The sequence below is a fragment of the Sapajus apella genome, unplaced genomic scaffold (genome assembly GCF_009761245.1).
Source record: "Sapajus apella isolate SASKATOON/1434 unplaced genomic scaffold, GSC_monkey_1.0 scaffold98, whole genome shotgun sequence".
Classification (NCBI taxonomy): Eukaryota; Metazoa; Chordata; class Mammalia; order Primates; family Cebidae; genus Sapajus; species Sapajus apella.
This window is the reverse complement of record NW_022437038.1, coordinates 6,571,205-6,589,900: the sequence shown is the minus strand read 5'-3', so window position 1 is coordinate 6,589,900 and position 18,696 is coordinate 6,571,205. Positions and strand designations below refer to the sequence as shown.

The 18,696-nt window shown below is 36.6% G+C and overlaps 1 protein-coding gene across 3 annotated transcripts in view; it reads left to right on the top strand.

Annotated features, from left to right (window-relative positions):
• SYTL4 (synaptotagmin like 4) overlaps positions 1-18,696 on the top strand; it is a 57,148-nt gene that overhangs the window by 14,055 nt on the left and 24,397 nt on the right. For all 3 annotated transcript variants that reach the window (XM_032257769.1, XM_032257770.1, XM_032257771.1), the window contains 4 exons: positions 12,993-13,172; positions 13,426-13,641; positions 13,770-13,879; positions 14,097-14,196. In XM_032257769.1, coding sequence (XP_032113660.1) covers positions 13,063-13,172; positions 13,426-13,641; positions 13,770-13,879; positions 14,097-14,196 — 536 coding nt within the window. In that variant the 5' untranslated portion in view covers positions 12,993-13,062. The remainder of the gene's footprint in view (positions 1-12,992; positions 13,173-13,425; positions 13,642-13,769; positions 13,880-14,096; positions 14,197-18,696) is intronic.

The window sequence follows — 18,696 nt, the reverse complement described above, 5'->3', positions numbered from 1 at the left end:
TGTGTGTGTGTGTGTGTGTGTGTGTGTGTGTGTGTGTGTGTGTGTGTGTGGTGAGCTGGGGTTTCACTGTTTGCCCAGGCTGGTCTCAAACTCCTGGGCTCAAGTGATCATCCCATCTCAGCTTTCCAAAGTGCTAGGATTACAGGCATGAGCCACCTGACCCAGCCTAGAGTCCACTTTTGAATGTGCCTGATGGCAGCAAAAATTCTTATTCATTATGCTATGCTACTTTCATAAGAGCAACTGCATTACAATCATCAGAATGATTTATTCTTTCCTAATTAACATACATTATATCTCTATGCAAGCAGAGACATGAAAACATAACGGCAATTTGTAGAATGGTTTCCATTAACCAGACTTTAAGCAAAGGATTTCCCAGCATTTTTGATTGCTCACCTTTGTAACCCAAAATTTTTATCACTACTGAAATAAGTATTTATAAACTACATATTTACTACTGCATTGGTCATATATTATAAAGGATGCACAGGCCAGCTGTGTTGTCTCATGCCTGTAATCCCAGCACTTTGGGAGACTGAGCAGGAGGATCACTTGAGTTCGAGACCAGCCTGGGCAACATGGTGAAACCCCATATCTACAAAAAATAAAAATAAATTAGCTAGGCATGGTGGCTTGTGCCTGTGGTCCCAGCTACTGGGAAGGCTAACATGGAAGAATTGCTTGAGTCCAGGAGGTCAAGGCTACAGTGAGCTATGGCTGTGCTGCTGCACTCCAGCCTGGGAGACCGAGTGCCTCTGTCTCAAAGAAAAAGCACAAAAATAGAAATAAAGAAGAATGAGAGAGTAAATGAACTTTTTAAAATAGATTCTAATATTTATTAACGGTACAATAATCTTTGCTCTCATTTTGATGAGACCAGTGACATTAAGTGTGCTTCATTGAAACAAAATTTTGGTTTGTGAGATAGCTGCTTGAACATCTAATTCTAACTTCCGTTTATTTTTACACTTGATTTTAATGACTGATGCCTCACAAACTATATACATTTTAAAATAAAAGAAGTGTATTGTTTGGATGCACTTACTAAATAATCATACTCATAGTTCCAGGCACCAGTTATGCAAACATTTTATTGCTGTTCCTGAACATGCTGTCTTTTACATTTTTAACAGATTGCTCAAAATTCACTGAAATTCTTCATTTGGAAAGGTTAAAAGGTGAAACATCTTTTAGATTTAAAAACATGTATAGTAAGAGAAATATTTCAGACCTACTCTGCATTGTTTATTCTCTATTAAAAAAAAACCTTGACACAAAATATTTTACTGTTTCAATTCATTTAAAGGCTCCTAGTGTCTTAAAGGTATTCTGGGATTGGAAAACTTAATGATTACAAGAAGAAAGTTTAGTTACATTTAATATTAAAATGTTTAAAAACATTTTATTGAACTATGATCAACAAATTATATATATTTAAAGTATACAATTTGACAAATTTTGACACCTGTATATATCCATGAAAATATCACCAGAATCAAGATATTGAACACCTGTCACCGCCAGAAGTTTCCTCGTGTCATGTTTTAAACCTTCCTTCTTGCCCCTCTGTACTTTTACCCTTCTTACCCCCGTCAACTCCTGAAACCATTGATTCTGTTTTCTGTCACTATAGGTAACTGCATTTTCTAGAGTTTTATATAAATGAAATCATACCGTGTTATTTTTGCCTGCCTTATTTCAGTAAGCATAATTATTTTGAGATTTATTCATATTGCTGTGTGTATCAGTAGTTCATTCTTCTCTATTGGTAAGTAGTATTTCATTGCATGGGTATACTACAGTTTGTTTATTCATTTTCCTCTTAGTGGGCATTTGGGTTGTTTCTAGACTTGGGCTATTACCAATAATGCTGTTAATATTTCCATGCAAATCTGTGTGGGCATATGCTTCGTTTTTTTTTGTTTGTTTGTTTTTGAAATGGAATCTCAATTTGTTGCCCAGGCTGGAGTTCAGTGGTGCAATCTCGGCTCACTGCAACCTCCACCTCCCAGGTTCAAGGAATTCTGCTGCCTCAGTTTCCCAAGTAGCTGGGATTACAGGCATGCATTACCATGACTCGCTAATTTTTGTTTTTGTTTTTTTTTAAGACGGAGTTTTCGCTCTTGTTGCCCAGGCTGGAGTACAGTGGCACGATCTTGGCTTACTGTAAACTCTGCCTCCCTTGTTCAAGCTACTCTCCTGCCTCAGCCTCCCAAGTAGCTGGGATTACCAGTGCCTGCCACCATGCTCAGCTAATTTTTTGTATTTTTAGTAGAGATGGGGTTTCACCATGTTGGTCAGGCTGGTTTCAAATTCCTGACCTCAAGTGATCCGCCTATCTCAGCCTCCCAAAGTGCTGGGATTACAGGTGTCAGCCACTGCATGGGGCCTACATATACTTTTGCTTTTCCTGGGTAAATACCAAAGGTGGAAAGCGTGGGTCATATGGGAGATATGTGTTTAAGTTTTTAAGAAACTACTAAGCTGTTTTCCAATATGATTGTACCATTTCACATTCCCACTGTAGTGTATGAGAGTTCCAGTTGCTTCAAATGCTGGCCAACATTTGGTTCATTTAAAATTTTGGTCATTTTAAGAAGTGTATAGTGGTATCTCATCATAGTTTTAGTTTGCATTTCCTTAATAATGAAGGATATTGAGCATGTTTTCATGTGTTTATTTGCTATTTGTATATCTTCTTTGGTGACATGTTTGTTCGTATCTTTCATCTGTTTTTAAAATTTGTGTGTGTGTGTTTTTTTTAATTATAGAGTTCTGAAGGGTTCTTTCTATGTTCTGGATATAAGTCCTTATCAGATATACAAGTTGCAAATATTTTCTTCCAGTATATGGCTTATCTTTTTATTTTCTAATAAAGTTCTTACAAAGCAGAAGTTTTAATTCTGACAAAGCCTAATTTATCAAGTTCTGGATCATGTTTTACGTGTCATGTCAGAAATCTTTGCTTTTTTTTTTTCATATGGATATCTGTTTTTTTCCAGCACTTCTTGTTGAGAAGACTGCCATTTCTCCACTAAACTGCCCTTAAGCTTTATTTTTAAAAATCAAATGACTATAAACATAAGGGCTTATTTCCGTACTCTCTATTCTGTTCCATTTATCTGTTTGTCTATCTTCATGCCCAACACCACATTGACTTGATTACTGTGGATTTATAGTCTCTCTTGAAATCAGGTTAAGTTCCAGCTTTGTTCTACCATATGTTTTGAACCTCACAATATATCATTATTTTTCCTTTAAAGAGTCAATTATATTTTAAGAGATTTAAATAATAAGAAAAAGTATTTTTACCTACATTGTTACCATTGCATGCGCTCTGTATTTCTTTTTGTAGACCTATATTTCTGTACAGTATATATTTTCTTTCTGCCTGAAGGAGTTCCTTTAACACTTTTTATATTGCAGGTCTGCTGGTGATTAATTCTTTCAACTTTTGCATGTCTGAAAACACCTTTATTTTACCTCTGTTTTTGAATGATATCTTGCTGGGTGTCGAATTCTAACTAGGTTGATGGGTTTTTTTTCCTTTCAGTATTTTAGAGGGGTCATTCTGTCTTTACACTTGTGTTGTTTCCAATGATAAATTTGCTTTTATCATTACCTTTGTTCATCTCTCTATATATAGTGTGTCCTTCCCCAAGACCCCAACCCCACCCCATCCCACCACTCTAGGTTAAGACTTTCCCATTATTTCTGGTTTTAAGCAATTTATGGTGTGCCATATGGTGTATTTTTCTTTATGTTTCTGGTGCTTAATGTTCATAGAGCTTCTTGGATCTTCGAGTTTATAGTATTGACCAAAATTGGGCCCTTATTTTTAAAAATATTTTTTCACTGCCCCCACTTCCTTTGGTTGACACCAATGACATGTATAGAAGGTAGCTTGAAGTTGTACCACAGCTCACTAATTCCATTTTCTTTTTTTTTCAATTTTTTCTTTCTGTGTTCCATCTTGAATAATTTCTATTGCTATGTCTTTAAGTTCATAACTCTTTTCTACTGTGATGTCCAATTTGCTGTTAATCCCAACTAGCATATTTTTCATCTCAGACATTGTAGCTTTTATCCGTAGGTTTGATTTGAGTCTTTTTACATCTTCCATGTCCACTACCTAACTTTTTGAACATATAGAATACAGCTATGATAACTGCCTTAATGACTTTGTTTACTAATTCTAACATGTGTCAGTTCTTGGTCATTTTGATAGATTTTTCCCATTATTGTGGATCATATTTTTTATCTTTTTTGTATGCCTGCTTTTTTACTGGGAACCAAATGTTATGAATTTGACCTCGTTGAGTACTACATATTTTTGTGTTATTATAAATATACTTGAGCTCTATTCTGGCATGCACTTAAATTACTTGGATACAGAGTGACCCTTTTAGGTTTTGCTGTTTAGATTTGTCAGGCAGGGCCAGACAGTCTGGGCTATTTCCCACTACTGAGTCAAGACCCTTCTGAGTCCATCAGCTAGTGTCCTGTGAATCATGAGGTCTTCCAATTTGGCTGGCAGAAACAGGCACTATTCCTATCCCCGTGTGAGTGACAGGCATTGTTCTTTTGAATCCTTTCAGGTAGTTTTTTCCCTGGCCTAGAGTAATTTCCCCACAGGCATACCATGTACTGATCAGTCCTTTGCTAAATACTTGAGTGAAACCTTTTTCAGGCCTCTAAAGATCTCTTTCTCTTTCTGTGCAGCTCTCTCAGGTCCTCTGTCCTGTGAACTCCAGTTACTTGGGTTTTGCCAGACTCTCAGCTCTGTCTCCTGAACTCAGAGAGTTCACTAGGCTCTACTTGGGTTCTTCCTTTCTGTACCATTGTCTGGAAATTCTCTTAAGACAGTAAGCTGGGAAAATCAAAATGCTCACCTTGTTTCCCATCTCAGAGATCATAGTCCTTCATTGTCTGATGTTCAGTGATTTTAAAACCATTGTTAAATGTATTTTGTACATTTGTTGTTGCTGTTATTGTTTCAGGAAGGGTAGAAATTCATTCCACCTTGACATTTTATAATCCCCAATTATGACCAATTATAATTTGTAGCCCAATTTAAATTCTCATCTTTAGAAAAAAGTGTAGACACCCTCACATTTCTTGACATAGCTAAATCAGTTCAAAAGTATATAGAATCTGGCATGCAGCAGTATAAATCTCATATCAGTATAAAACTCATCAGTTTTTCTGTAAAACATAGTATCATTGGTTTAACAAGAGCAGTTTAATTCAGGCTTCTTGGTTAAATGAATATATTTTGAAAGCCTCTGGTTCACTTTTTCATGTTCAATGAGATACAAATTTCACCAAAAATATTCATTGTTCTTAGCCTAAACAGCAAAATACTTTTATTATATCACTTTGGCAGTATATGGTAATCTATTAGAATTTATTTGCAAAACCCTCATATAATTACTACTTATAACTTTAGAAGAATAATTTAATACTAGTTCAGCCTTTTGGCCCTTGAGCATGGGTCAATTTGTAAGAAAATCTGTCGTCTATAAGGCTGTCAGCATAGGTCTTCACTTCAAAAATAGTGGCCTGCGACAAGTGCACTAAAATTTCAGAATTAATCACTATGAATTCATCCATGTAACCAAAAACTACTTGTACCCAAAAAGCTATTGAAAAAAAAATTAAATAACAAAAACAATAGCCTGAAACTTTAACTGATGTCTAGACAGTTTAACTCACAATTCATCTATATCCTTTAAAAGAAACTAAATGTCATTTTCTAAGACCTAGTTAAGTCTGAAAGCACGAATGAACATATACAAACTGACAAAAATAGGTAACACTTAGCATTCTTTGTGTTCTCATTACTTTAAGCACTTTACATATTTTAAAAACTCCTTTAACCTTTATAAAAACAAGCCCCAAAGGGTAGAACAATTTTTATCTTCATTTTACAAGTGTGGAAATGGAGGTACTGAGAGGTTTAGTAACTTACCCAAGATCACACAGCTAGTAAATGGGGAAGTTGGGATTCAAATTCAGGCAGTCTGGCTCAAGTCCAAGCTTTTTGTTTTTTGTTTTTTTGACACAGCGTCTCACTCTGATGCCCAGGCTAGAGTGCCCAGAGTCCAAGCTGTTAAGCACAGCTCACACACTGCCTCAGGAAAACAAAAACATTTTTCTCTCAGCTCTATTACAGCTCTTCAATTTCCATGGGTTTAAGTTTAAATATGTAAACACAAATAGATTTCTAGGTGAAGACATTCACTAGACTTTTGTTGAACTCATACTGTATGTCACACACTGTGCCAAGCTCCTGCGGATATGATATCCAGATATAGTGCCTACCTTCAAAGAGGTTACATGTGGTAGGTGTTTCTAGTTTGAGCATAAGTACAATGTATTACCATCTTCATATTTATGTGTGGCCGGCATGTAACACAGCAAAATCTGTTGTATTTGCTGTCCAGGCTAGGGACATTACTTGGTGTTTTCCTAATTCACATCAGTTTTCATTTTGGGAACACCAATTATTATTTTTAATCTGAGTACTATTCTTACCAGGAATTCTTTATTTTTAGTCATCTTTTTAATATTTGCGCCTTGTGCCCAAGGTCATACAGCAAAAAATAGCAGAGCTAGGATTTGAAACCAAGTCTGTCTTCCACCACTATTTTCATTATTCTATGATTCCTGTCAAGTTTTGCCCAGTTTTTCATTTTTAAAACTGGTCTTTAGAATTTGAAATAGTTTGAGATAGCTCTCCCATCCCCTTCTTGAAAACCAGTTGTGTTAGTGTTTGTTTTGATTCATTGTTATTATTTCTCAATCATTAGGATTAGGATATAGACTGGATATATCTAATTGGATATGGAATTCTACATATGTCCTTTAAATCAAGCTTATTGTGTTGTTCAACTTGTCTACATATTTACTAATTTTTCATCTGTTGTACTATCAGTAATTGAGAGAGGTATGTTAACTTCTCATTTTGATGGTAGATTTAGTTTTTCCCTTAATTTTGTAAGTATTTATTTGCATTAACATACTGATTTTTTTTTTAGCAGTAAGTATATATAATTGCTAAGCAAACAAACCACCTTTTCTAAAATATTTTTTTATGGGCATGAGACCCACAAGGATGCTATATTAAAATACTTCATCTGAGTCTTGACACCTCAGGACTAACACAGAACAAGTTCTCCATCTGAGCTCAGATTCTCACATTTATGTTACCTGAGCAATGGTCTTCTCAATAGATAACCTTGCCTTTTTGACTGTACACCTGGGACTGAATGTAATGAAGTGTCTTAACAAGTTTTCTTGGGCTTTGGTTTCTCTATTAAACCCTAGTACCCATAAATTGGGAGTATGTGAATAGTCATAGCTTTTCTAACTTCACATCTGTCTGGTTTTCTTATCATAACTGTATTTGTACCTCCATTGTTTTCCTGAGTTCTAGTTTTCAAAATATGATGTATTATTTACCATAAAAATATATCACTTAGTTTATTGCATATGAAAGCTGTACTTTTCTTTCATATTTTCCTTTTGAATTTCTAGAGAACATTCTATGCCATAGAATGGGGAATAGTGATGGTAGTGAGGCAGGAGGCAGGTTTTTTCTCTAAGATGTTAAGGATAGATTTAGTACCATTATGATCTCTTCTTTGACACGTGGGTTATTTAGAAATGTCTTTTTAAATTTTCAAAAAGTATTGTGATAAGAAATTATCTTATTTTAAATTGATTTGCTATTTAATTTCCTTGAAGTCAAAGACTGTGGTCTATATGAGAAGGATTTTTTTAAAAAATTATGGAGACTTGCAGTATAGCCTAGTACATAGCTTTGGGGGTAAATATTCTATATGTGCTCGAAAAGAATGTAATTCTCCACTTGGATATAGAATTTTTTATATTTCCATCAAATCAAGCTCATTTTGTTGTTCAACTTGTCTATATATTTACTAGTTTGTATCTGCTTGTACCATTAATAATTGGAACAACAAAGAGGTATATGTTAACCTCTTATTTTGGTGGTTGATTTTTTAATTTCTCTCTTATTCCTTTGTATATTTAGTGATGTTTTGTTAGTGCATGCATGTTTATTATCTCTATGTAGTGATCTTACCTATCCTTTATAATGCTTTTATTGTCTTTTTTACTTATAGATATTAATATAGCTACCTCAGTTTTCTGTTGGCTAGCATTTACCTGGTATATATTTTCCCATCTTTTTACTTTCAATTTTCCCTTAAATTTATGTTTTAGATGTGTTTCTCATAAATGGCACATAACTGGATTTTTTCTTTTATTCAGTCTGTTAATCCCTGTATTTCAAAGGTAAATTTTGCTCATATTTGAATTTCATATTCATTGATATACTTGAGCTCGTTTTTACCATTTTACCTTTTGTTTTCTCTTTGTCTCAGTTTTTTCTGCACTTACTTTTTCTTCTTGCCTTTTAATTTTTGTTCTTAATTTGTTTTCTTCTTGTCATTACTGATTCTGCAAGATCCTATTGCAAGCAAGCTGGCTGTTAACAGGGTTAGTATTGGAAACAACAACAACCTATGGTGGAGGGTGGGAATCGGGTTGGGGTATTACTTTTCTGAAAGCAGTCAGATTGGCAAGTGATGGGGAGGAGGTGGCAGGGAGCTGATTGATAGAGTACATGGTGATGGTCTTACAAAAATCTTTTTATGAGTATGAGACAAGCGTGTCTGATGGGACTGGAGGGAAAGGAAGTAGGAGTGTGAGACGAATGAAGGCTTAAATAGAACCCAAAGGGACTAGGTAAAGGAATTGAACAAGTATAAGTAACAGGATTTATGGGTGACAGTGAGGGTTCAGCTGAGGTTATAGACCAGGAATTATATAGAACCTGGGCATGGGAGCAGGCAAAGCAGGCTATAGCATTAGCACAGGTTTGGGATTTTCATGGGCAGTTGTGGAAGAAGGATGAAGGTATATGGATGTGGAAGGTACTGGTGAGAGTGGTTCAAATGTTAAGCCATCTGGAGACCAGGATGGGTATGGAAGGAAGATAGATCAGCAGGAGGCAAGTGGACCAAGAGAAAATGCGGGGCACAAGAGATTGTGGTCTTAATAAGGTTGAAGAACAGATATAGTAGGAGTAAGCTGTGGTAGGAAAGTGGGAATTCTTGAATTTAAGATTTCAGAGGGACAGTTATGGTTGGTCAGGTCCATAAATGAGAAAGAAAGGGAAGATGTACAATGTTAGTAGTTCCATTTTCTTAAGGTACTATCTTTGTTTCCTCAAGGATCTTCCTACTTCCCTGGATTTTGATATTACTTGGTCTCATTATTATGCCAATGGGCCTTTCTCATCACAATATTCTGCTGCCTCTCCACAAGCACCAGATTTCTCATCTGGTATTGTTCTCATTTCTAGTGTACCTGTGCTAGCCTTGGTTTTTACAGGTAACTGATAATACCTCTTTTATCCAGGAGCCACTGATTTTTTTGCCCAGTGTTTCAGCCATAATCACACATATGGGAATTCATTTCCACAATGCTTTTGATTTGTCTGTTTAGTATTTTATAATTGCTTTGGTTATAATTCTGCCTGGACTGAGCCAGTAGAGCACCAACTCTAGTATCAGATTGCCTGGGCTTGAATCCCTGCAATTTCATTTACTTGCCCTTTATTCTTGGGCAAGTTAGCCTAACCTCTCCTGAATTCTCACCTATACAATGGGGGTAATAATAGTCACTCACTCTTGGTGTTGTGGCAAGGATTAAATTAGTTAATATATGTAAGGTACTTGTTTGGCATATAGTCAATTCCCATTAAAGGATACTGTTGGGGGTGATAATGACAGTGATCAGCAATATTGGCAGCATATGCAAAACTACATACGAGATATTGCATTAAGTGATAGGACAGATACAGAGGAGAAGATTGAAAAAGTCTTTGTTTTCTTTTCTTTTCTTTTTTTTTTTTTTGGAGATGGAGTCTAGCTCTGTCGCCAGGCTGAAGTGCAGTGGCATGATCTCAGCTCATGGCAACCTCCATTGCCCAGGTTCAAGCAATTCCCTTGCCTCAGCCTCCTGAGTAGCTGGGACTACAGGTGCATGCCACCACACCCGGCTAATTTTTTGTATTTTAGTAGAGACCGGGTTTCACCATGGCCAGGATGGTCTCGATCTCCTGACCTTATGATTCCCCCACCTCAGCCTCCCAAAGTGTTGGGATTACAGACGTGAGCCACCACACCCAGCTGAAAAAGTCTTTGTTTTCATGGAGAATATGTATTCTCCTTGGGGATAAGAACTAAGAAGACTTCCCCAAGACTATCTAAGAAAGGGCATGTGAAAGAGGCTTAACATCTTATAATTCAATAAAGACCAGGAAGTATACAAATTGAAGAAATACTGAGGTTTCAGGAACCTATATAGATTTGCCATGTTTATGTTTTCTACTGTCTTGTAGGCAACTAGTAAAGAAAAAAAAAAGAAAAATAAAAAAATGAAAGGGGCTTGCTGTCTAGTTTCAAAGGAGAGCAGAAAAATTTTTGCCTTAGTTCCAAACCTGTTTCTTTACTTATATCTCCTATTGCTATGAGGGCGGTCACTAGCCAGTCAGTTGTTTAATGCGAACCAGGCATCTTTGACTTCACCTTCTTCATCCTCTCTACTCAGTTAGTCTCTCTATTCTGTCAATTCTACTTCTCAAACCTATTCTGTTTTTTCTTGCTGCCTGGCTCAAGCCTTTATCATTTTAGCAGATTCAGCAAGTTATTTGTGCTGCAAACATTGTGATTGGCCCTTTAACAAACATTATTTAATTTTCTTAGCAACATTTGAGGTGGGTCATTTTGTAGATGAGAAACCAAAGGAGCAGATATAAAATGACTTGTTCTGCTGGGCACGGTTGCTCTGTCTATAGTTCCAGCTACTTGGGAGGCTGAGGCAGGAGGATCGCTTGAGCCCAGGAATTTGAGTCCAGACTGGGCAACATAGTGAAACTCTGTCTCTAAAAATGAAAAATAAAATGAAATGAAAATAAAATGACTGGTATAATTGTTTAGAGGCACAGTTAGTAAATCTATGTTGTCTTTTGCTGGAGTATTGTAATAATTTCTCCGCCTCATTTGCATTGTTCTCTTTTTTGAGATATAAATGGAAGATATATGTAAAAACAAATTAAAACTATATAAAGTAAAAAGCGAAAGTTGCCCCTTCCCAAATCTACTCTCCAAGAGAAATCAATGATAGTGGCTTTTGTTCTAGACCTTTCTATTTGTATATCCAAATATTCAGATAAATACTTTATGATAGATCATTTGTTACTGTCCTACAACTACTTTTTCACTCATACTTTTTATGTCAATACATATGTATCTATCACATTTTTAATGGCAACATAATGTTTTATTATATGGACATATTATTTGGATTATATTGTTTAATGATTCCTCTGTTAAATAATTGTTTCTGTTCTTACAAATAATGTTACGGTAACATTCTTGTGCATATACTTTTGTGCATTTGTGTGAATATTTCTATTAGGTAGATTCTTAGAAGTCATATTGCTTGGTTAAGTAGTATGCCTATTTTAAAATGTATGTACTACTAAATTGTCCTCTGATTTGTCCTCTAAATCGGTCATTCATATTATAGCTAGAGTGATATAGCTATAATATGTCTTTGTAAAATGAATTTCATCATGTAATTTCCCAGCATCAAAAAGCAACATCAGAGATGTTTGATGGATTTCTATTGTCTGTGCAATAAATTTTAAAATTAATTTTTTTTTCAGACAGAGTCTTGCTCTGTTGCCCAGGCTAGAGTGGGCCACACGTGATGGCATGATGTTGGCTCACTGTAGCCTCAATCTCACAGGCTCAAACAATCCTCCCACTTTGGCCTCCTGAGTAGCTAGGAATACAGACATGTACTATCACACCCAGCTAAGTTTTGATATTTGTTTTTTTTGTAGAGACTTAGTCTCCCTGTGTTGCCCAGGCTGGTCTTGAACTCCTGGGCTCAAGCAATCCTCCTGCCTGGGACTCTCAAAGTGCTGGGATTACAGGTGAGAGCCTCCATGCTGAGCCAAAATTCTTAAATTTTTAAAAAAGTTTTTAAGAGTTATATAACCTGGTCCCGAACTATCTTTCCTACCATTCTTCCCTACCAGGAAATTTGTCCTCTGATAAGGCAAAATCCACCTCTTCTGTAAAATTTCCCATGTATACTGCTCTCTTTCTTCTCTCCATGCAAGATAGAATGAATTACTTTCTTCCCTAAGTTCTCATAGCACTTAATTTATAATCCCTCTGATAGCATTTAGTGCGTCATATTATATTTATGTATGTCTGTCTCCTCTGCTACTCTGTGAATTTCTTAAGGGCAGCAACTGTCTTATTCATCTCTGTATCCCCAGCACTTTACACAATGCGTGTCAGAGTAGTGCTCAACAAATGTTCACAAATTTGGGAAAGATATCCTGGAGGTAGTCTGCTAGTACGATGAGAACTTTGAGAGATAGAGTAGGTGGTAGAAGTTTTGAAGCATAGCAGAAAACTGACTGACTTCTGGGAGAATGGAAGCTGCTCAAAAGTAGAGAACTGGGCCTAAAGTGGCAGGAGCCTTCATGTGCTCCTTCACTGCAGAGACCAGCTGCCTGGTTATTTGGGTTAATAGGCTTAAGATTTGAGAACATTTAAAGTATTAAAAATTGGATGATTGAGGACTCACTTGGTGGAGGGGGAGATTGACTCAGCTTTTTATGTTCTCTCCAGACTAAGATGCGTATACTAAATAACCAATCATTTTCCCAGAGTCATGAATAACTTTCTGAAAAATCAAAGGCTCTTCATTTTCAGACCATGATTTGGATGGGAGTAGGAAGAGTAAATAGGTCAGATACTTCTACTTTGTCTTGTTAGCTTGGCTCAAGGGGGGAGTAGCCTATTGAAAGGTTTTAGGGCTGTGGGCATATTCTTGAGTCAATCATCTGTGTTAAATTAGTTCTTTTGTCATTTCAGGCAACTCTGGTACCTCTCCTTGTCTGGTTGCCTTAAAGAAGGAAGAGTAGAAGAAAAAGTTGAATAAATCATGTCGGAGTTACTGGACCTTTCTTTTCTGTCTGAGGAGGAAAAGAATGTGATTCTCAATGTTCTACAGCGAGATGAGGAGGTCCAAAAAGCAGATGAGAAAAGGATTAGGTAAGAGTTCCTCAAAACGCATGGGGTCCCAGGCCTTTGGCCAATAATATCTGGGTTTTTCCTTATGTCTCCCACCTGACTTTCATAGGAATTTGTATATGTGATGTTTACCACTACTTATTGGGTCACATTGGGCTCTGAGTTTGTTGCTTTCACAGAACCAAATTGTCTACTCTCTTTACCTCTCAACCCTTCTTCATCCAATCTATGTATATCTTGAATCCACTTGTGCGTCTCTTTTGGGTCTTGACAGGCGACTAAAGAATGAGTTACTGGAGATGAAAAGGAAAGGGGCCAAGAGGGGCAGCCAACACTACAGTGATCGGACCTGTGCCCGGTGCCAGGAGAGCCTGGGCCGTTTGAGTCCCAAAACCAATACTTGTCGGGGTTGTAATCACCTGGTGTGTCAGGACTGCCGCATACAAGAAAGCAATGGTACCTGGAGGTGCAAGGTGTGCGCCAAGGAAATGTGAGTGTCTCCTATGGCTGAGTAGAGAGGAGATGAGGCCCTGGCTGTGATAAGAATTTCTTTCCTCAGCCTTTATTAGACAAGAACCATTCTTTATCCATCTGTTATTTTCTTTTATTTCTTCCCAGAGAGTTGAAGAAAGCAACTGGGGAGTGGTTTTATGACCAGACAGTGAATCGCTTTGGTTCTCGCACAGGTAGTGAGATAATCAGGATGTCCCTGCGCTACAAACCTGCAGGTACTGGACCTGTCTAGAGATAGTTCTTGGTATGGAATCCTAGTGTATTCTGACTGGTTATCTTAACTCCATGGGCTCAGCTGGTTTGTGGGGAATGGAAGATTATATTGTCATCTCTTCTGCAAGCATGGTGTATTTCAGGGATTTGCTATGAGAGTTGTTTCATTTTTCCCTTACTCATAACCACCACCCTGGCATACTTTTGTTTGTCTTGAAGTGAGTAAAAGAGAGGCAGTGCAACAGTCCCACCATCAGGTACAGATTGGTGACATCTGGCCGGGAAGAAAGATCATTCAGGAGCAGCAGAGGGACTCCAGGTAAGAAACAAGTAATTGTTTGAAGAAATACTTACAATATCTCTTTAATTCTTTTGCTATTCATTTTACTTTCTTCTGTTTAATAAAATAATAGATGTTCATTATAGAAAAACTTGGAAATACAGAAAATAGTAAAGAAGGAGGTAAAAAAATCATTCCTAATCCCATTGCTTGTATGTAGATTTTAACATTTTGGTATATTTACTTTGTTTTTTTATATTTTGCAGTCACCTTTCTCAGGTTGAATAGTTTGTTCTTTATAAGAACAATTTGAAGACAAATAGAAATAACACATACTCTCATTATTAAGCAACAAATCACCCACATTCCTACTACCCCAGTTTTCACATTATATGAAAATTATTTCATATATCTTCTATGCATATCCATAATGGGTTGACTAGATGGATAAACTGAAAAATATTTTTAATATTTGGATCATAGTATAATAAATTAAAATCATCCTGTTTAATTTTACTTGAATTTAACAGAAGACTGAAATAAAGTGAAAGAATAGCTAATCTTCAGACAAATTTTTTTAATGTGAAAGGTATTAGTTGTTAACATTCCTCTAAGCTTAAGAAAAAATATTATGAAAGCCATTGAGCAGTTGGTCACTTTTTTAGTTGTTTTTTTTGGTAACAGCCTTATTGAGATATAATTCACATACTATACAATTTGCCTATTTTTGATGTACAATGCAATAGCTTTTAGCAGATTCACTGAGTTGCATGACCATCCCCTGAATCAACTTTAGAAAATTTTCATCACCTCAGAAAGAAACCCTTTATCCTTTTAGCTGTCACCCTCCCCCATCCCTAAGCAATCACTAATCTACTTTCTGTCTCTATATATTTGTCTATCCTGGGTATTTCATGTAAAGGACCATATATCTGGGTTCAATATATGGTCCTTTTTGACTGGCCTCTTTCGCTTAACATAACGTTTTCAAGGTTCATCCATGTTGTAGCATGTAACAGAGCTTCATTCCTTTTTATAGCCAAATAATACCCCATGATATGTATTTATCACATTTTGTTTATCTGTTCATCTGCTGAAGAACATTTGGGTTGTTTCCACTTTTTGGTTAGTAAGAGTAATGCTGCTATGAACATTCATTAAGTGTTTTGTGTGGATGTATGTTTTGTTTTGTTTGCTTTTCTTTTAGAAGTGGAGTTTCGTTCTTGTTGACCAGGCTGGAGTGCAGTGGTGCCATCTTGGCTCACAGCAACTTCCACCTCCTGGGTTCAAGTGATTCTCCTGCCTCAGCCTCTCAAGTAGCTGGGATTACAGGCACATGCCACCAAGCCCAGCTAATTTTTGTGTTTTTAGTAGAGATGGGGGTTTCACCATGTTGGCTAGGCTGGTCCTGAACTCCTGACTTCAAGTGATTTGCTCACCTTGGTCTCCTAAAATGTTGGGATTACAGGCGTGAGCCACCACACCTGGCCTGTTTTCATTTTTCTTTTCTTTTTTTCTGTTTTCATTTTTCTAAGGTAGATACTTAGGAGAGGAGTTAGTGGTCATTTAAAAATCTACCTGTTTCAATATTTAACGTTATTAGTGGATGCTTTGCTGTGAAAGAGGAAACAGTTAGCTTTCTTACACTTCCCCCCAATTATTTCCTTCTATCTTCCCTATTTGTTACTCAAATTATTTTTCCTTTGTCAGGGTTTATAATATTTACATTCTCTTATATAACCATAAAGCATCTGCTTGTTTTATCTGTTTACTTTTAGTTTTATACTTAAAAGGATTGTATGCTTACAACCAGGCCTTATATCATAACTTCTTTATTTCTGATTTATTCCTTGGTTGTCTGGGTTTCATCATTGAGGAGTTCCATTAAGAAGAGTTTGCAGGTGCTATATTTATTGTATTCTTATATGTTAAGAATATCTGCCAGATGCCTTTATACTTGAATGGTATCTTGGCTGGATATATCCTCGGGCCACATTTTCTTTCCCTCAGAATGTTGTGGAGATTATTCCATTGTCTTCTTCCATTGAATGTAACCGTGAAGAAGTCTGAGCACACCTTCAGTCTTGTTTTTCTTTCTTATGGATGAGAGAAAGAGAAATTAGACTTACCTGAACATTTTCTTTTCTTTTTCTTGTAGTTTAGTAACTCAACAAGGTTGTAATTCAATGGTGATCATTCTGTATCATTTTTCCCTATGTGCAATATACCCTTGATGAGTTCTTTCTTCATTGCTGGAAAATTTTTCCGTATCATATCCCTGAACTCTTTTCCTTTCTGTTTTTTTTTTTTTTTTTTTTTTTTTTTGAGACGGAGTTTCACTCTTGTTACCCAGGCTGGAGTGCAATGGCCGCGATCTCGGCTCACCGCAACCTCCGCCTCCTGGGTTCAGGCAATTCTCCTGCCTCAGCCTCCTGAGTAGCTGGGATTACAGGCACGCGCCACCATGCCCAGCTAATTTTTTGTATTTTTAGTAGAGACGGGGTTTCACCGTGTTGACCAGGATGGTCTCGATCTCTTGACCTCGTGATCCACCCGCCTCGGCCTCCCAAAGTGCTGGGATTACAGGCTTGAGCCACCGCGCCCAGCCTCCTTTCTGTTTTATTAGTTAAGTTCTCTACCTCAGAGACACTGGATTTTCTTATCCTCTATTTTTGTCATTTTCTTTTATTATTGAATGCAATAGGAAAAATGTTGAAAGCAATTAACCATGATTAGCCCAACCCATTCCTCCATGCTATTAATTTGGTTTTCAGTTTATTTTCCCTCCCCTCCCCTTTTTCTCCTCCCTTCCTTACTTTTTGCTGCTTCTAATTTATTTATTTGAATGAATTATCTTATTTAGGTTTCAATTTGTTCTTTGCTCTAATCTTCTTTCTCTTATTTTGTTGTTTTATCATCTTGTATTTGAATTCTTGCACTTCACTGAATTTATGTTATTAGTTCCCCTGTAGTGTAAAGCACTCACAAGAAACCTACTTGTTTTCCTAGGGTTATATTCTTCTCCAGACTTGGTTCTTTGTTCATCTTGCAAATTGTTTTTGTTTCTCTCCACTCCATGGCTATTTATATATCTGCTAGACTATTTTATTTCATTTTACTCAACTTTAATATGGGAAGTTTTGTCTGTATCTTTTGTTGCCTCTGATACAGCATATGTGAATTCTTCTCACCTCAACTTGAAACAATTTATCTTTTCCCCATTCTTAGCTATACTTTAAGGACTGAATATTGCTTTCTGTATTTCTTTTCTTGAAACCTGAGGGGGTGGGTGCAAAAGGCAACTTGGGGTCCTGGGTTTTGGTGTCTTGAAATTCTCTTAAATGTCTTGGTTCAGGGCTTATTTTTCCCAGATCTGGGTTAATCCCCTAGCTTATACAGGTGCCCTGGGATATGACATTTTCCAGCAGTCTTAACTGTCTCTGTTGGGGTTCTACAGTGGTACCTGGGGATACAAATCTTGAGGACTTCTGTTTTTCTTGACTACTCATTCGCTTAATCTGCAAATTGCCACATTTTAAGGGATTAGCTAAGGAGCTTTGCCAAACACTATTTTCTATTTTCTTAGTCATGAATTTTTGAAGTCTATGACTGTGAGGCTTTATTTTTGAACCATTTGTTTATAGCAGCTAATTTTTGGCTTTTGTATGGTGTGTATTGTTTTTCCCTAACTTTCACTCACCCAAAGGGAAATGACTTTATCATATTTTATGTGATTGTTGAAAAATAATATAGAAATGTATAAGTAAGTCCTCTAGTAACCTCAGTGCTTCTTCCCTAGATAATTATCGTTAATAGTTGTGAACAGTTTTGGCATATGGACTACCAAACTGTCTAAATATACATATGTGGGTTGGGTTCCTAAGTTTTAATTTCTTTTTTTTTTTAAAGGATGATACTATATACATGTTAAGTGAAAAAGTGAAAGAAAAAGAACTTTAAAAACTCAATAATACAGACAATCCCATAGAAAATGCACAAAAGACATTTCACCAAAGACAATATAGAGATGTCAGGCACACAAAAAGATGCTCAACATCTTCAGTCATTAAATAAATTTGAACTAAAAATCACAATAAGATGCTACGACATACCCACTAGACTAAAATTTAAAAGACTGACCATGCCAATTGTTGGTGAGGATGTAAAACAACTGGATTAAAAAAAATTCTTTTCTACATTTCTTTCTTGCTATTATAAACAACTGGAATTCTTTTTTTTTCCCATTTATTTATTTTATTGCATTTTAGGTTTTGGGGTACATTTGAAGAACATGCAAAATTGTTGCATAGGTACACACGTGGCAGTGTGATTTGCTGCCTTCCTCCCCATCACCTACATCTGGCATTTCTCCCCTTGCTATCTCTCCCCAGCTCCCCACCCCCCCACCGTCCCTCCCCTATTTCCCCCCAACCGACCCCAGTGTGTAGTGCTCCCCTCCCTGTGTCCATGTGTTCTGATTGTTCAACACCCGCCTATGAGTGAGAACATGCGGTGTTTGATCTTCTGCTCTTCTGTCAG